General features: G+C 58.9%; 1 protein-coding gene and 2 non-coding genes across 3 annotated transcripts; 2 read left to right on the top strand and 1 right to left on the bottom strand.

The window, feature by feature from the left end:
• The first annotated feature begins 819 nt into the window (after nt 1-819).
• On the top strand, nt 820-893 carry BXZ73DRAFT_t232. Its single transcript has one exon. It is a non-coding gene; the product is annotated as a tRNA-Val (tRNA).
• Nucleotides 894-4834: 3941 nt separating this feature from the next.
• Nucleotides 4835-5705, bottom strand: BXZ73DRAFT_109924 (uncharacterized protein; the record flags this gene model as incomplete). Its single annotated transcript, XM_048017315.1, has 6 exons — nt 4835-5005; nt 5055-5086; nt 5167-5185; nt 5237-5386; nt 5455-5596; nt 5647-5705. 6 exons carry the CDS (start codon nt 5703-5705, stop codon nt 4835-4837), a joined length of 573 nt encoding a protein of 190 aa, XP_047870696.1.
• Nucleotides 5706-19044: 13339 nt separating this feature from the next.
• Nucleotides 19045-19118, top strand: BXZ73DRAFT_t233. The gene has a single exon. It is a non-coding gene; the product is annotated as a tRNA-Val (tRNA).
• Nucleotides 19119-19582: the final 464 nt, after the last annotated feature.

Raw genomic sequence — 19582 nt, 5'->3', positions numbered from 1 at the left:
AGACGCCGGCGCCAGGCGGCGGCGCAGCGCGGACGCGCGCGGCGTGGAACTGCTCGAGCTGCTGGCGGAAGCCGAAGTTGGGGTCGATGATGTCGCGCTTGGAGAGGCAGAAGTCGAGCGCGTCGCGCGGGGTCATGCCTTCGGTCGCGATGAGATACGCGCAGACGACGGCCGGGGAGCGCGAGATGCCCATCGCGCAGTGCACCTGCAGCGGCACACGACATGATCAGCGTCAGACAATCACAGCATGTAGAGCGCCGTAGCTAGTGGGCCGGTGGAGGAGCACGTACTAGCACGACGTTGTTCTCGGCCTGCAACGCGGACGCGATGAACGCGGTCGTGGCGCCTAGATGGGAAAGGATGTCCGCGTCGTCGTCGTCGGCCAGGCAGACGTGCATCGTGTGGAGATCGTCGACGAGCGCGGGCGGGAAGGGCGGAGCGAGCTCGAGGATGGAGAGAATGTGCGTCGCGCGCATGTCGCGCAGCTGCTGCTCGTTGATCGCTGCGAGGTACCCTGAAAGGTAGAGACGAGGGAGAATCTGGGAGTAGCCTTGGTGTATCGCGAACACATTCTTTTTGGGCGACGGCTCGCAATCCGAGGAGTCGCGGGAGCCTGGATCTACAAGAGGAGTTGGTGGAGGTCTCGCCAAGGGCATTATGGCGTCGTTCCGGTGGCTCTGGTGACGGATTGAACACAATGGGCGGTCTGGCTTAGACGCGGCCGCATATATATAGGCTTGTGGGAGCAGGATGGATCCCGATCTGTGCGAACGTAAATGTCTTTGCGGTCTCCACAATATGCAACCGCATTGCTGTCATGGGTCGATGGCGTAGTTGGTTATCGCATATGTCTAACACACAGAAGGTCCTCAGTTCGAGCCTGGGTCGACTCATGCGTAGGCGGACAAATCTTTTTGGATATCTCGGTGAATTCCACGGTTTCGACAGGCTGTGCCAGGCTTAGCTCGCTCCCATGAACCACAGACATCCTGGCAAGGAGATCGGCAGTATCCACACCCATAACCCAAAGCCGACCCACCCAAGTTCACGTCACTCCCAATTTGACGCGTCGAATCTGCGAAGCTGGCTCTGGTAACACGCCTCTATGCATGTAAGGCCTAAGGGGTCAGTATGGCACGCTCGAACGAACGCTTCGTATTTTTTGAAGGCTGCCTCCGCTGACGCTCCCGCTTTCTTCAGTGTTCACCGCAAGCAAGGAGCACGACGAAGGATGGATGAATTTCTGCATTGACCTCAACATGCTGTCCACTACCACCCACCATCTCCTGTCTCCTAAAGAAGCCCTCGCAGCCGCAGCCGCACGCCTCGCCGAAAGATCCTCTTGCCCTTAATGACATGCTCGGCCAGCAAGAAATACTAGAAGCCTTCGCCCCCGCCTGGCCCGCCCTCCTCCACGCCCGCGGGCTCGGCACGCTCACCTGGACCCCTTCCCTCTACCCCTCCATCGGCACCCACGCCACGGACGCATCGCTGCCTCCGCCTACGCGCCGATCATCGCGACTGCGGACGACCTCGACGCGCTCACGCCGCCCTTGATCGCCTTTCTGGCCGAGTCCTGGGACTGGCATGACCCGCGCCGCGGCGCGTGTGGATCTGCCGCGACGGCGCGGAGGGCGGCGCGCCCTCCGCTGCGTTCGCCGTCCTCGGCCGGTTCACGCGCCGGATGGCCGCGGTGCGGTGCGCGTTCGTCGCGCCCCGCGCGCGGAGGAAGGACGTGACGGAGGCGATGGTCCACGACACTACACCGAGGCGGACGCGGGGCCGGCGGAGGGGGTCAAGCTTCAAGCGTGCGCTCAGGCTGAATGTGGGGGACCCGATCGCGAAGCGGTTGTACGGGAAGACGGGGTATCTGACGCCAGACCGGGCCCGACGGAGAGAAGATGGCTGGGAATCGATCCGGAGACGGGGAGGAGGGCGTGGTTCGTGATGGTGTCGCGGAAAGTCGTCAACACGCTGGAGCAGGAGTGGTGAAGAAACGAGACTGTACTCGAATGAGGGGCGGTCCACCTAAGTGCAACTCGAGGCCCCGGCATTGCCTGTATTGATGTCAATATGTAGACGAAATGTTGTTCGGTGCCTCACATATGTAGTTTAGGCGCGTACTGACAGACGCGGCGTTTCGGAGAGGCCTCTAAACACTGCTTCGGAGGCCAATCTTACTCCACAAAGGGTATGAGTGGTCCGCGTTTCAGAGCAGAGCAAGTCTGAGCACGAGGGTAAGTGTTTGGTCGATATTCAATGGTGTTTACATAGACATATGCACGTCCACGACAAGTATCCGTCGCAAAGACAGACACTGACGTACCATATCTTCTTGATGTACCAGAATGGTTGGGCTATCGCCCCGCGTGGTCGTAGTTCAACCACATGCCCTGAGCGACGACTCCGACGAACTTGAGATCAACCGAGAGCGTACACTGTGTCCAAGAACCCACGTGATTCTTTTGGAGGGTCGTTTGCCATGAGTGAGAGGGCCGTGAAAGCGTCGACGTCCCATTCGGATTCGTCCTCAATACTCCTACGCGAGGATATCCCAGAATGATCATGAGAGTGTAAAGAGACCAGCAGAAAGGGTAAGGAAGAGGGTAAGGTCAAGCCGGTAAAGTACTCACGAACTTGGTGCTGTGGTGACTGGCGCTAATCCAATGTCCGGGCCGGCGAGTCTCTCGATCGCTTCCACCACTGCAACCTTTCGCTTTTATACCTCTCTCATCTGCCTTCGGTCTAAAGTCTCATGAAACAGCCCCAATCGGCCACAATGCATACGCCTTGCTTCGCGCATTATGGCATGACCTGGTCGCCCTTTCACAATGGGCGGATTGCCATCGCCTCCGCCGCAAACTATTATGGCCTCGTAGGAACTTACGGAAGACTACCCTTGGCATATCTTGGATCAAGTCCTCCGGAAACAAACTCAGTAAATCTGGACCAGTTGTGAGTACTTTGCGTGCTGTGGGTCTGCCGTACCTGAGCGCTTCAAGGATGGCCTGCCATACGATGCTGCGCGGTCGGAGATTCACGAAAACCAGCCGGGTGGGTCAGGAGATCGGTCAACAAAGCTATGGGATGTCATGATCAAGGTATGTCGCCATCGTAACTCCCCCAGTGCGGCCTCCAGATCCCAAGTTCCGCAAGAATTCCTAAGACTTTCCAATACGTGCCTGGCAAGAGCACTCGCACGAAGTATTTTTCAATCGACTGATTAAACATCAACAAAGACCAGTTCGTTTTATCGCTGTGGGACGGGACAGTGAAGCTCGTACGTCCTGCACGGTTTCTCGCCGCACTAGTGCCCCTACCCACCTTCGCATAGTGGACACCAGAACGCCCTCGCTCTCTCACCGCGCTCCAAGCCCACACCTCCTGCGTCTATCAAGCCATCTTCTCCCCGCACCAGCCCGACGTGACTGCCACGTTCTCGACCGACGGCACCTTCGACCTCCGCGCGCCGGCGTATATGCCCGCGACCCCGGGCGCGAACGTGTTCGCTGCGCCCCTGACTGCGCCCGCGCTCACTGTGCCCACATCAGGAGGGGAGGTGCTTTCGCTCGACTGGAACAAGTACCGCCCGTTTGTCAAGATTTGGGACTGTCGCATGGTCAAGCATGGTCCGGGTGAGGCCGCGGGGAAACCTGCAGTGGGAGGGGTATGTATGCGAGATGCACCTCGCGGGTCACGAGTACGCGATAAGGAAGGTGCAGTGGAGCCCGTACCGGGTGAACGTGCTCGCGAGCGCGGGCTACGCCAAGACCTGCCGAATGTGAGTGTTTCAACTCCGCTCGACTGTATGCTCTTGTATACTGCGGTGATTGTAGCGGGCTTACGACAAGGGATGCAGATGGATGACGGCACCGCAGCCGGGAGGTTCACACCTGCTTGCCATAAGTTCATGATCTGCACACCGAGTTTGTGGTCGGGTGTGCGTGGTCATTGTATGAAGAAGGGTTGCTCGCCAGCTGCAGCTGGGACTGTAGGTTGACGTGTTTCGTGTATATATAAGTATTCTTAATCTATCGCACACAGCATTCGTGTCCGATCTCGCCCAGCTGACATTAACGTTCAAACGTTCACCTGATTCTTCAGTCGAGCACGTCATTCACTTGGCTTCTACCCCCTCAAGGTCTCAACTGTATGGAACGGCAGGGTTCTCGGGCCGGGCGAGGTACAATCTGATTTTGGGTTTCGGGTCTTGGTTCTCGGAGAGCCTCGATCGGCACAGGAACACATAAGATAACACCCACATCAGCAAAACGGGGGATTTGAAGATAATGCGTTGCAGTGCGTGATCAACGGCCGTATTGCATGGTAAGTAATCACAAGACATATCACGTATTACAGGGTGGTAGCCGTAGACGGCCATCGGTCGTCTGGCATGGCAATCTACCGCCTGCTAGACGCCGGTTGGTCGGACAATTGTCTTCTCCCGCCGCGCATTGTAATACACGAGGGGGCCGATGGCAATACACGAGGGAGACGATGGCAATACCTGGCTGCACGCATGGTAGTTGTCCGATCATACACAAGGCGGGACATGGTAATCTGACGCAATGATTTCAGACCGTTGTCATAGGTTGGCATGTAAGATCGCATCTTGTAGCACACACAGGCTGGATAGTGGTCGATTAAAACACACAGTAATCATTCAGAAGAAGCTATCAGATAATGACAGATATAGTACGAGACTACTGGAGGTATGGAGACGCAAGAACAAAATTCAATCGCGAGCTTTCCGCACTTTGAACGCCCATCGGAGTTTGTAAGACGAGACGATGAGTGAGTGCTGCCGGAGATAAGCGCATGCAATAAATACCGTTCAATCCTTGCCGCCCGACGCGTCGCTGAAAGGCTCATCGATGTCGCAGGTCTCCGCTTCGTTGTCGCTCTCTTCAAGCATCTGATCGCCTGCAGTGGTCGGGGGACGGACTGCACACTTTTCGTGGCCGTTCCCAAAAAGCTCTCTGAGGTAGTATAAGTCAGTCGACGTCTCGATGAGCAGTGAGACTGCACGGAAAAGCGATACTCACTTGACTCACCAAGACCTCAGCTTCATAGCCCAGTTGGGCTTCTGCCGCATTGACTTGAGTAAACCGTTGACGAAATCGTTGACGTCCCAGCGCCCATCGGTGTCGCTCCAGGTTGGCTCACTTGTTACGTAGAAGCGAACCTGACGCAATACACATCAGCAAACGCCACACGAAGTCGCCGAGGAGCTCACCAGCGCTGCTGTAGCGACGACGGAGTACAGCGTGAAGCTGTCGGCATCCACGTTGGTCTTCTCGGCGACGGACTTCTGGCCCGGCTGCTTCCGAGTGAGAAACCCGCCGGCATCGCCGCGGATCGCAGCCGTCGGGTTGCCGTACAAGGCCTTGCCAGTAAGCCTGGTAACAATATGTAACTGTTAATTGAGTCGTATGGTACAAACCTGACGCTTACCTTGAGTATCAACTCGCCCTTGAGGAGCCCTTTTCGAGCCCGTGGCCTGGTCGGGTCGACCTCACAGAGGTTGTACATTGCAGTAAAGTAATTTTTGGCCTCGAAAGTCTCGATTTTCGCATCAAGGACTTTCTGGCAGTAACTGAGCGACTAGTCATTCATCAACACAAAGAGATATAGAATAAGACGTACTTATCCGGGTGCAAGAAGAGGGGGCGACGAGGACCATCGGCGCGACGAAGCGGCTGCATTGGAGCGGCAGGGGCGGGACATGAGCCGGAACGGGGCGCTTGCTGTGAGTCCGACTGGAGGCACCAAGGGTAGCCTGATCGCGTGATTGGACCTCAGATAGACACATTCGCATGACTGGGCTACGTACCGGTGTGCGCCTGATCCCATTCTCTGAGCCACCTGCCACCCGGGGTGTGGTGGGACCTGTGGCCGTGTCCGACTCACCCCGGGCGTTGCATAAGGCTGGGGAAGATCGTGATCAAATGAGAGGAGGAAATGGGGATGGAGATGTCGCACCAGGTATGTGCTCTTCATATACCTGACTGTGAGGCGAGTGGCACCAGGAGTGATGATGGCGGTTGCGGGAGGCGTTCAGTAGACGCGCAGCCCGCGCCGACGCGTCTTATTGTCTGCGCAGGCGCTGAACGCGCGCAATGGCCCCCACCTCCATCTATCATGGGCCTCCGCTTTTACCACCACCCTAACAAAGTATTTAAAACTATGCATGCCTATCGCGATGCGGCGCTTCTGGGTGCGTTGTCCGGAATCAGCAGAGCGCGCAGCCAACAGCGCCCTCCAGGCAGCTCAAGCCGTGCTCAGCCTTCGATTCCGGACGACGCGCTCCACGTCCTCGCCCACTTCGCCCACTTCCGCACGCTCGCGAACAACGTCGACCACCCCACCGGCCGCGAGCCCTTCTCCCTCCCCGAGCTCGTCGAGCTCGACCTCTCAAAGGCGTACGATGTCGACCGCCTCGACCGCCCCCGCCCCGACTCGCCCCATGCGGCACGCCTCGACCGCCGCCTCCACGCACACCGACGGCACGCCCGACACGCCGCCACGGCGCTCGTCCTCCCGCTCGTCACGCGCGTCCAGGCGGGCGTGCTCCGCGCTCACCTCTTCCCCCGCCTCCGCCACCTCGTCTTCGAGGGCCGCGAGAACGACGTCTCGGACGCGGACCGCCTCCCGCCCCACCCGACCCTCACCTTCGTCGACGTCTGGGCCAGCGCGCCGACGGCCACGGCCCCATTGCCCGCCAGTGCGCATGCTCGACCGCGCGCTCGCGAGCCATGCGGAATGCACGATAGGAGTGTGCAATATATATAATGTGCCAACCAGTATTCCCATCTCACCATACGTTATCATACATGTCAAACTATCGTCTTGCGGGCGTTGGTCCATCTTCCGTATGCCATGCTCTGCAAGCAATAGTAGAGCAGACAATTGATTGCCATGTATTACCATCAGCTGTCTAGCAGACAAAAGACGGTATGCCCTTATCAGGAAGCGCCGAGCGCGGTCAGACCCCGCGATGCGTGACAAGAAGATACGCCCTTTGCTGATGCAGCTAAACACCGACCGGCTCGCCTTTACTCCTACCGTCGTGCACCCCGACCGTCCACGCCACGTTGTGGCCCTACCCGGCGAGGACCGCCGCCTCTTAATGAACAGGTAGCAAGTGATGTGGCCCACTCCGACGAGTCCTTCGGGCTATGCTCCGGCCGTCGCTCTCAGTACGTCGATCTGATACCGCTGAAAGCCGTGATTTTGACGAAAGGCATCTCCTTCAGCCCTCTTCTTTTACGATTACTTGCTCACGATACGCCAAGAGATTGACTACTTCTGGCGAGGTTCTGGTCTCTCGGGGGCAACATTCTTGTTCTTCGCGAACAGATATCTTCACGTCCTGCACTACATATTAGTGTATGTTGACGTTCACGGGCAGTTTGTGAGTGCGAGTTCAGCTGGTTTACGAAGTTTTACGACCGTTTTGAATGCCGACATGACGATGTGCAGAAGTACGAATATTAAGCTCACCGATCCAAGAACGCGGGACTAATGTGTGACTTCATTTCATTCTAGCTGTGATGTGTACGTACGCACGCTTTGGGGTTTCACTTCGCTGGTGTACTTTCCCTGGGCTGGTGCGTTGCTCTTAAGACGAAGTCATGGATCTAGTCGTCACTGACAATTTCCGAATTTTTAGCGTTCAACTGTATGCGCACGTATGCGCTGTGTCAGAAATTGGCCCTTTCAACGGTCGTTTTTGTGTTGTCTATGATGCCGATCTTCTGTAATATGGTCAGTTCGAGCACGATCCCGCGTTCGTGGATCTGATCCGTATTTCCACCTTAGGCGCAAGGTGTCATGGGCGTCAGTGGGATGGTAGACGACGACGGCTCTTGCTCCACTTGGCTCACGTACCCGACCGACGAGGTCCCAGTACAGTACGTCCCACGCATACATGAGCTGAGAGTCGTACTTACCGCCTAATATGCAGGTGTATGCGGTCTTCTGCTTTCGCTCCCCGTCCTGTGTCTCATCTCATGCGCTTGTTCTAGTGACCATCCTTTCCCGCTCGTGTGTCGTCGGCGCAGAAGCAATCCTGCTTCTGGTAACGTGGCGTAGGCTATATGATCAAGAGTTCGTCACTTGGCACAGCCTACTTGAACCTCATCGGTCGTTGGCACAGATACTCTTGCGAGATGGTGAGACTGTTCATATGTCCCTATGGAGCAATTGGCTGACATTTTTATTATAAAGGCACATTATACTTCTTGTCAGTTATCAACAATGTGTCAGTGACGTATCGGGGCTGATATTGACCCTAGCATATTGCTCGTCTTGAACCTGCTGCATGTCACGTTCACAGTTGCCAATGTGAGGTGATATTCGCGATCACTATAGCCTGTTGACTGAATGATGAAACAGGTCGGAAAGTCTGCCACGGATGCTTTCAGCATCATTCTCACATTCACCGACCCGTAAAGCTCTCGTCCTCATGTTGCTGCCTCTCACTCACACTGTTCTTACAGCTTAAACACGATATTCGTCTCACACCTGCTCATAGACTTGCAAGCGTCGAATGCACGCTCGATCAAGCTCATCTCCAGCGGAACAGACCTAACGGATACATGGGGCGGGCAAGGCAACGTCATTTCCATAGTCTTCGCAAGGGCGATGAACACGTTCGACGGGTCGTTCACCATCGGGGCCGGGGACACCTCCACGCTAGACAGCACCCTGCACGATGCAGTGTCGGCTCGCGACACCTACCCGATGGGCGATATGGGCAAGGGGGCTGTGGGCGCGCAGAATTCAGTGGACGCTTGAAGGAGCCGAGCCGAGGCAGGCTAGCGCGATCTTTTCCTGTGTCTTCTGGGCGTACCTACCACCCGCGATGGTGTGAGCGACGAGAATGAGCGATTCCTTTTGCCACAGGGGCATGACGTCGCCGTGGCGCGAGGTTGACAGGAGAAAGACGCCGGGACCTCCCTTGGACTCGAACCACGATGAGCAACAACGCCCTCACTCCAAAACACACCCCTTGACCACCCCGCAGCTACTTCCGATGTTCTCCGCTTGGTGAGTGGTAGGCAGCGTCTGTGCTCTTCCCTACTCACCGTTCTCGCTCGGACCGATGGGTTGGATAGGGCGTCCGAGTCCGAATCCGTTTTGCCAAACAATTCGGTCAGGTGGGCCCGCCTGGGCTTTTGCAGACATTTTGATTGCAAGTTTCGGAACAAGGACGGTCCGTGCCAACGACGATTGTACTCGTCTGTGCCCAAGTGTATCCCAGACTCGTTCGACGCGAAGGGCTGCCCCGACTTCCCCACCCCCTTCGACAGGCCCTTGATCGACCCCATAACACTCGTCGAGCTCCGCATGCGCCAATACTCGGGCGCCATCCGCGCCAAGCCTCGCTGGTGGGAGAAGATCAACGATCCAGCTATCGCCGCCAAGTACCGCGAGGAGATCGTCGCGGACGACCTCGCAAAGGTCGAGCACTTCTGGGGCGGGGAGCGTCGCAGACAGCAGTACGTCAAACTCGAAGACAAAGAGTACGACGTTCGGGATGAATGGCATATTTCGGTACTCTCTGATCGGATCAAGCTTTGGCCATGCGACTCGCTGTCCGAAGAACAGCTCGCCTACATCTTCGACGAGCTGAAGTATGAGGCTGCAGTGCGCGATCCGAACACGGGAATGTTTGCAAGTGGCGTTTGCTCCTTTGAATTGCTTCTCGCTTACACTGTCGGATTTAGGCTTCTTGCGTGCCGAAGGTGTACGAGTCCCAGTCCCTCATCGACCCAATCCTCAAGGAGCAGCTCGTGCATGCCGTCTCTGTACTGGAAGACGTCCCTGACGACGAGAAAGACTGGCACCCGAACACCGATCGGCAGGTTCTCGACCTTGTCCATCCCTCCCTCTACTGTCTCTGCATCGGCCGCTCGTTGTTCCGCCCACCCTCCCAGGACGGCAAGGACGATTCTCTTGGGATCCTTTCTCAACAGGACTACGTCACCAAACGGTGGGACATAGGGAGCTTCGAGAGCGAAGCGTCGCCCGCCTACCAGTGGCTCCCCACCGACTTCAAGGTCACCGAGACCGGGGCCGTCTCCGCACTCGGCTACATCAACAACTTGCACCCTATCCGGCACCGGCCCCTCTATAATGCACTCGAGCGCATCCTGGCGCGCTTTGTACCCCTCTTCGACCGCGTGCTCGAGGACACGGTATCGTCTGACCGGCCACTGCCATTCTCTGCATTGAATCTCGAAAACTTCGTACATCTCTGGTACCGTGACGTCCCGGAACCGCCGCAACCAGATCCTTCCGAGATCAAGGACGTGGACGCGTTGTACGAAGCCGAGAGCGAATGGGAGAGGCTGCACATGTGGCCGACTGTGCCCGAGCCGCCGCCATTCGCCCCGCCCCCGCACGACGGCCGCGTCTCCTTCACCCTCCGGGGCCGCACGGTGCAAGTCATCGTCAAGCTCGCGAACATCCATCTCACTCCCGAGCGACCGACGTACCCGGGCGGCTCGTGGCACGTCGAGGGGATGCTCAACGAGCGGATCGTCGCCACCGGGCTCTACTACCACTCCGTCGAGAACATCACCGAGAGCCGGCTCGCGTTCCGGCAGCACATCGGCGGGGACGGCGACCGCGGCATGATCCCGCACCAGCAGTGGGACAACAGGGGGTTCCTCGCCGTGTTCGGGTTCGGGCGCGACTCGGCGCTGAACCAGCGGATCGGCAGCGTCGTCGCGGCGGAGGACAAGTGCGTCGTGTTCCCCAACGTCTACCAGCACCGGGTCGAGGCCTTCGAGCTCGCGGACAGGACGCGGCCCGGGCACCGGAAGATCGTCGCGCTGTTCCTCGTGGACCCCATCGACGCGATCCACTCGACGAGCGACGTGCCGCCGCAGCAGGCGGAGTGGGCGCTGGATGCGCTGGAGGATGCGTCGCTGACGCAGAGGCTGCCTCGAGAGCTGATAGACACGCTTGGAGAGCACGTGAAGGGCTCCAGCGGACTGATGTCGAGGGAGGAGGCGGAGGAGCATCGGTTGAAGCTCATGCACGAGAGGTCGGTCTTAGCTGAGGGACACAACCAGGAGACTTTCGAGGCGCTTTTCAATATGTGCGAGCACTAGAGTGTAGTTTGCGTCTATATAGTTGCACAGCTGTCCTTGTTGCGCATGCACCCTCCGAGCGCGAATGTAAGCGCGCGTCTGAGTTTTTGGGCACGAAGGGTCGGCGCTTGTTCCATCGCACTGCTTGCTCCCGACGACGTCCATGTTGACGTTGCTTATTCCTCCTTTGCATGCTGGGGTGCAAGTGGTAGTTTATCACCAACAGGATAAGTATGACGGGGTGGAAATCAGTAACAATCCATCTCTAACTGCCGCTCATCTATTCGATGCCCTTGTCACTCAGAGCAAGCTCACGAACGCGACCGTGGAGCCACTATCATTGCAAGAAACTGTTGTGAACATCACGAACACATCGATAACTGCTCAAGAGGTAAGACTCTTTCTCCCGCTTTCTGTTCCGCCTCACCAAGCATCTGTGGATCGCAGCAATACCGTGTGGACATTACACCCATCCACATTCTGTGTCAGACGTGAAGCACGCCGCGGTTCATTCATCCATACTTCTACTGGATCTGTCGCTACGATGAGGCATAGAAGCACCCTGTTTCACCGGCCGCAGTGCTCTATTCTAGTGTGTCTTCTATCTGCCGCCTGCGAGAGGTCACCTAGCCGCTCCCGAGGCTCATCATCCGCGCATGGTACTTACATCCCGCCACGCGCACGGCGCAACGCCATATTCGATGTTTCCGATTCCCGGCGTCGGTGCCTCCTTTCCGCGCCGCGAACGTGCCGCCACCCTTGACGAACGGACGTTCCGTACTTAGCCCCAAGTCGAGCTCACTGCCGGCGCCACTTCGTTTCTCCCATCGGCTTCCCTCCTGCCCGACGGCAGATGCGAACCGGTTCCGAGAAGCACAGCAGACCGCGCATGGACGTCTCGCACGGCGGGCCTGAGTCGCGCAGCGCCGGCGCAGTCGTCTCGGGAACGGCGCCTCCTCCCGGTCTCGCGCCGCCGCCTCGCTCAGCGATTCCGGTCAAGCATGCGACGGTACAGCCCAAGGTTCCAACTTCAGTCCGCCTCTCAGATCTCACTCGCAACTCGCAAGGCACTCGGCACCGCCCTTTCGGCGGCCTGGCAACGTCCTCACATCGCACGGGGAGCGTGGCATGATGCATGGCGGACGGAACGCTTCGGTGGGCCCGTTCCACTCCTCCTCCGGCACTCGCATTTGGTATGGCTGATTACTGACAGTGATGCCCATAACTCGCGAGGTTCCCGCTCCGAACGCCCAATCGCGCAACGACTGATGCTCGAACGCGCGATCGCAATGTACATTGCTTCCAACAGTCCCCCCTCCCCCCCTCCGCCGACGCAAGTGACGGCAACGGCGCAGCCCGCGTGGTGCCCGGGCAGGCGCGGCCAGATCACGCCCGACGCCCGTCGATCTCCCAGCCAGTCAGCACCAGCCAGTACCGTGCCACTCGACTGCGGCGGGCGGCGAGCATGGGAAGCATCACCCAGGGCCCACGCGCAGAGGCAGAACGTGCCGAGGTTAGGAATCCAGGATCTCTCGCGGTGCCGCGATGCTGTGTACGCACGCAGCATGTAGGTATTTTCGTCGGCGGTCGAGCGCTGGGAGGGGGATATAAGGACGTGGGGTGGCGGGATGGCGAGAACTAGTCTTGGGAGACCAGTCCCTCGTCCGTCGTTCGTGCGCGGTGGGGCCACCCGTGAACTCAAGGCGAAGGAAGTGGGCACACGCGCACGGAGGGGGGTACTTGGTCTAAATGAGCGATGTATTCTGTACAGAGCAACCGCGCGGCGCATTGAGAAGTAAATGGCTACAGTGGTAAGGTGTGTGGAATGTGTAGGTCGTGATGGTGAGCGTAAAGTAAATCCGGAAGGGAGCAGATAAGCGAGTGGATGATATATACACAGTATAAGCATGTAGAGAGCGGTCTCAACGGCCGAACACGCGGCCGGCCCCAGGGAGGTAACATGCCAGTAAAGAAATAGAACGCAGGAAGCAAAAAAAAACCATCGGGCGTGGGACCGGACTCGCCGGCGCGCGCAAGTACAGTACGAGACACGCACTTGCGTTAAAAATGTATGCCGGGTGGCAAGTACGTGCCGCCGCGATGCACACATGTGTGCGCGTGTCGCGGCCCGACGGCGCAGAAGGCGCGCAGGCGCGCGTTCTGGGAGCGTGGGTGTACAAAACGCCCGTCCCCGCTCGAGAAGAAAGTGCCCTACGCAAAAAGGCGTGGGGTTTGGGGAGAGAGCGGTACAGACCGGCCGGGGGACGGGGTATAGGTAACGGAGAGCAATGGAGGAGACCGAGACGAGACGAGACGAGACGAGAGAAAGGACAGGAGAGCGACGTGCGTGTGTGGTGCGTAGGCGATATTAGGTATGTGGAATGCCGCCGGGTCATCGGAGATATGCAATCGTTCGAGGTCATGCTCGACATCTACTGGTAGATGGAGACAGACGCGATCTTCCACTGCGCAACTGGGGGTGCACAAACAGATGTTAGAGGGAAGATAGTGGAGGGGGGAGAAACAAACGCACCAGCGAAGTTGGCCGGGTCAGCGACGGCGTCCGAGCAGGTGCCGGAGCAGGTCGCCGAGAAGGCAGAGCCAGCCCAATCACCGCAGATGGTGATGTCGAAGATGAGGCTCTGGTTGAGGAAGTGCTTCTCGATGTCGCAGTTGGTGTTCGGGAAGAACGCGGTGGGGGTGCCCCAGCTCGACGGGTCGGGCGAGCCGGACGAGATGTCGGACGGGATCGCGTCACGGTCAAAGTACCAGACGGAGATCGAGTCGCTCTCAAGCGTGTGCGCGAAGACACCGCCGGCCTGCATGTTGAACCCGTGGCCGAAGGTGTTGTTCGTCGTCTGCGAGTACGCGCACCCGGCGTTGTTCCCGTTCGAGGACGCGCACGTGGTCGAGACCAACTTCGCGAGGGCATTGGTGGCTTTGTCCAGGGTGCAGCCTGCGCCCGAGTGGAGGGTGATCTGGTTGCTCGTCGCCTCGTTCACGTTCTCTGTAGCGTACGGTGAACGGTGAGCAGGATATATGTGCGCGGAGAGGCGGACGCACCGATGATGTCGATCTCACCCGCGTCGGGCCAGGTGGCGCCCTGGCCGAGGGACCAGTACGCGGGCCAGACACTGCAGCCGTGGGGCATAGCGTAGATGTCGGCGATGAAGAGGCCGCGCGCCCATGAGTCCTTGGTGGAGATGCGGATGGAGTTGCGCTTGCCACCAGCGGCGACGTTGTTGGATTGGTCGACGGCGATGACGGCGGTGCCGTCGGACTGGACGTACGCGAGCGACTTGGCCGCGTCGCCGTCGACGTAGTTCACGAGCCCGTGTGTCGGGTCCGAGTCGGTGAAGAAGTCCCAGCCGCTGCGAGCGGAGAGGTGATTAGCGTCATGGCTGGGATTGAACGGGGCGAATGGCATCTGAGACATGGCCTCGGGATCTGCGTCGGACTCGCGGGGGATTTCGCGCCGCGCAGGGGATCGCGCGTTCCAGGCACAGGTGCGGAGGGACCACGATCGCGCGCGAGGCAAGGTTGGCTACTCACTTGAAGAAAGTGTCACCCTTGTACTCCTTAACGAGCTTGTAGGAGGTTGAGCGGGGCGTGTAGGAGTTGCGGGCGAGACCGCTGTGGCGGCGGAGCTGGGCGCCGTGGTGGGCCGTAAGGGCATCGGAGCCGGCGACGAGAGAGAGAACGAGAGCAGAGAGGAGGCCGAACATGGTGGGCGAGCTCTAGAGGAAGGAAAGTGGGGAACGAGGGAACGACGGCTCGGGCGGCGGGAAGAAATAGCGGGAGGGGAGGCAGGCCACAGACCAAGCAGGCGTTGGGTATAAAACCGGGGCCGGAGCGCGAGCGGGCCCGCTTTGTTCAGCCGGCGCCGCGGCCTTCATTCCGGGGCCCGGCCCCGGAGCACTCCCGGCGGCCCACCACGGCGCCACATCGCCGCGCTTTTGTAGGTACAAACGCGCTGTTGTCTCCTTCCCCTCCCTTTGTTGCTCTCACCTTCGCGCAGTGGCCAATGTGCGAGGCTTGTGCACGGTCGACCACCGAGCCCGTCGACACCCTCTGAGCCTGCGCATGCACAGCGGTACCGGCTCAGACCGCTGGGTAGCTGCGCAGGCCACCGCCCCGACCCCCCACTTTACCCATGCGCTCAGCGTGTACCGTGCCTGCTTGGCGGCCCCCTCTCGTTTACGACCACAGTCGTCGCTTTGACCCTAGTTGACCGCACCAAGCACGCGCGATCAACTGGGCTGTGAGTTACGGAAATATGCTCCCGAGCCGCCCAAGCGCGACGGTACGCGCACGGCGCTGCATGCTGACCTCTGCGCTATGTTCCCAGAGCTTCGTCTTTTCACCCTTGCAAGGCCTGTGATGGAGCTGAGCTCCTCGTTCTCAGGCGGTTCTCACTGCCCGTAATGTCCGCCCTGTTTATGATCGCCGAACCTTCGGACGCCGTAGACCGATATGCAGGTGACAGATCTCATGCGACCTTACCATAGATCGTGGATGCATTTCCTCGAGCCTCATGTTGGTTGCTTACGGGAACCGGTGAGCCGCATTCTGCGCACCATGTTTTCGCCGGCATCAGCAGAACAAACCCCCTTCTCATCCAGAATCCGCATTGTTTCCTCCAATCGCCGCGGACGCCTCGCCATTGCTGGGAACAGGGCGGGGACACAACACAATCTGGCTTCCAGTCGCGCACCGCCTCGCGAACGCAGCACCATGAGGAATCAGAATCATGTCGCGCCCGTACGTGATGCAACACTGAATGGGGCGTACCCACTTCAGGATAGAGTCGTGCCTGCGCCCGGATGAACGGGTACGAGGCTGGCGCGCACCTGCTGCGCATGGTCGTACTATGCACATCGTGTCCGACCAACGGCGTACCCATGTGCGCCCCGCGACGCAGCTTACGATCATTATTAGTGCATCACTATTTGAGTGCGTTCAGCCATTATCTTCACCTTGTGTCGCTGATGTTGACTTCCCCTAGGCGACCTAGGCGACCTCAGGCACGTCTGGACTCTGCCCAACCCAGAGAGATCCTTCACAACCACAGCTCCCGCATCCATTGTATCCCCGGACGAATCTAGTACTCGTGTACTGGACGCCTACCACGTTTCGGGGGATATCAATAGAAAGCCCCTTCTTCGCGCGGCGGGCAACAGGTGTCGTTCATTTCGCAGAATGAAGCGCAGACCCGTCCAAGCAGGCCGCCCCGCAGGGTGCCATTCGCGCGCGCATTCACATTCCACCGAATTGGACGCACATGCAGCCAAGCCCCGACCCTCGCTCTGGGACGACGCACCAGGATCGGTTCCACGCACCCGCCCCAATCTCGTCGCCGCCGACTCCTCGTGCGTCCGTCCGCGCGCCTCAAATTTCCAGTGACCGAAGGCTCGAAGTTCCTTGTGTCCCGTTGGGCGTCCTCCGTCCCCGGGGCGCCGCCGGCGTTCAAAAGCGGCTCCAAGGCCCAGGCCCAGAACCCCCGAAATCCGCCCCTAACCCACGCGGCGACATCCACTCTCCGCACCCCCGCCCTGGACGGCGCGCTTTGCGCTCGTCCACGGCCGCGGGGTGGGCCGGTGTCCGAGCTTCTGGCCAATCCCCAGGATAGTCTGCGAGGGCAGAGGGGTCGGCTGCGCTGCATGGACGGAGTACACGAGAGCGCGAAACCCAGCGCGCACGTCCGGAGGCGGCCGGCAACCTCCGAGAGCCAATCCACTGCTGTATGCCGAGAATCAAGATCCTGGACGCGTATAGCTGGAAGCTGCGGACTGTGCTCGTGCGGCTCGCCGCGGGAGATCAAGTAGTTGTAGTAACCCCGCGCAGCAGCGTAAAACGGGTACCGGCGGGCGGGCCAAGGCGTTTGTGACTTTCGTCGCGGCCCTGCAGGCTCGGAAGCCGCAGTTGCTTTCGACTTCAATGCAGGGCGAAGCCGGTGGGCGTTTGGAAGAGGCTTTGTGCTCGAACCGGAGAGCCGTGCACGACTCGGACGGGCCGGTGGACAGTGAAAGCATGGGCCGACATGCGGACGTCTTGAGATGGGCGTGGCGCACACGAGCTTCGCGTCCGGAACGGTTATGCGAACGTGTGCTTATTGGACTACGGAGCGCAGGCTCGGAAGCAGCGTACAGGGGATGCAGAGCGAATGCAAAGGTTTTCACCCAGACCACACGGCGGGACCGGGCTGAGTGTAGTTGGTGGGGATGGGGTACTGTAGCAGAGTTGGTGAGTATCGAGATTGCGAGACCGTCATAAAGAAACTCACGTTGATATTGATGAGGATGCCGGGTTCCTGCAGGATGCAGCGCGAGATGATAAGCCTCTAAACAGGAAAACGCAGGAAAAGCACGCACGTAGCCAGTGTAGACACCAGGGATGGCGACGAGGGGCCCAGGCGTGCCGCTGCCACCGTTGACGACGTTGACCTGGCCACACGAGACCTGTACGAATGTGTTAGCACAAGACCACAGCCAACAGCAGCAACGGCTCACGTAGAACTGCGCGCCGCCGAACGTCTGCGCGACGTGGAGCGCGATCGCCTCCATGCGAACCAGGTACTGACCAGTCGGGAGCGCCGCGGGGAGCGTGAAGGTCACGCCCGGGACACCCTCGGCCGGGAAGGTGATGCTCGAGCCCCCGTCGGTGACGGCGGTGATCTGGTAGACCTTGAACCAGACGGAACCGTCGCCCGCGAAGTCGGTGACGTCGCCGTCGGCCTTGGCCATGTAGACGTTCACGACGCCCGGGTGGTAAATCGTGCCGTCGGACATTATCCCCATCTCGGTGCCCGCGGCGACGGTGATCGTCTCCGCGGTCGGGTCCGTCTCGGAGTCGTAGCAGCGGAAGTCGGCGGAGGTGACGTCGGTGACGGGCGCTTGGGTGTTGTAGTTGTTCGTCTGGCGAACGTTGATCCAGGCGGGGGTCGTCGTGCCGTTGACGACGAGTGAGGGGAAGGTGTCTGAAGGCGGGTGTCAGCGGTTGAAGAATGGTGGAAGGGTAGAGGAGGGACGTACAGTGGGCAGCCGCTGAAGCGACGAACGCAGCAAGAGCGAGGGCGGACTTGAACATCGTGATGCTGTGAGGCACGGAGTGCTGCAGGTTGACCATTGCTCGGGGCTTCTTTTATAGCAGACAGGATTCTGCACCCATGCTGCTTGTTGCTGCATGTATGGACCACCGTCTTTACACGTGAGTGTTCGGAACCGTTTTGAGGCCTGTTTGAATGTTGCGTGATCCATGTGAAGACGATATATCCGAGGTGTCGAGTAGTCTTCGGCTACCCGTGGACGAGATAGAAGATGATACCGCGTCATAGTCCGTTGTGCACCTATTAGAGGCCAACCCAAGCCCGAGATGCTGATTCCGAGGACGCAGAGAAGCTTCCTCGGGAAAACAAGCTCCAACTGGTCGTCAGTCGATAGCTGTATACATGCTCAAGGGAGCCGACATATAGCCCGTTCATCCGAGTGTGCACCGAATCTCTTACTGCATGCTGACAGACAAATGCGAGTTTCGGGGAGTCCGGTCGCTGATGACGTTGAATCATCGGTAGGGTCAGTGACTAAAGTACGGCACCCGATGCCGGATTGGAGTAGTGTGGGCCCGAAGCCATATATCTTTGGGAGCGGGACAAGGTTGGCTTTACAAGCGACGAGGACGAGCAAACATACACACACTATTCCAAGAATATGCCCCTCAATGCTGGTCATGCGGGTAGGCCATTTTCTGTCGTTCCGATGCACGACCGATGAGTTAAACCACATTGGTGAGTGCTTGAGTAGTGATAAAGGCTTCTCGATAAGAACGAGCGGTGTTGGAGAAGGAGAGCATGGGAGAAGACGAGACGCATGGTAAGGAAGCGGCGGCGGCTTGCACTTTCCTGAGCAGGGGTACGCCATAGTATTCCCATAATCAGTGCACGTATGGGTCGATGGCGTAGTTGGTTATCGCATCTGTCTAACACACAGAAGGTCCTCAGTTCGAGCCTGGGTCGACTCATTTTTACTTCGGTAACTTTGGTCAAGCGCTCGGGAGGGAACTTATGACGTGCATGCTGTATGCAGACGTGGAAGCGCGTCTTACTCTTGTCATGATTCTCTCCTGCCACCACCAGCCACGGTCATTCCCATCGTGGCTCTACCTGTAACATAACCCTTATGGCCTTCCCTCTGCCCTCGCATCTTCCCCGCAAGAAAGATGCTCGTGATGTTTCAACCCAAATCCTCACCCAAGTCTCTGAGACCTCGGCCAAGGCGCTGAGTGCGGAATTAGCCTCCTCATGGGTGTCTGAGCTCAACGACACCATTAGGCAAACAAAGGTGAGTTTTCCCGTCGCGTCAGAGCGCATATATCCACCCTGACCCAGGCCGAAAGCAACGCATACACGAGCGCATCTCCAGCGACCTCCCCGCCTTTGAGAGGCAGCTCGCTTCCTCCATCGCCGTACAAGAGCGCTCCATTCC

This window comes from Epithele typhae (genome assembly GCF_022376455.1).
Source record: "Epithele typhae strain CBS 203.58 chromosome Unknown BXZ73scaffold_297, whole genome shotgun sequence".
Taxonomy (NCBI): domain Eukaryota; kingdom Fungi; phylum Basidiomycota; class Agaricomycetes; order Polyporales; family Epitheliaceae; genus Epithele; species Epithele typhae.
Note: the sequence above shows the minus strand (reverse complement) of the source record. Positions and strands in the feature narration are given on the sequence as shown.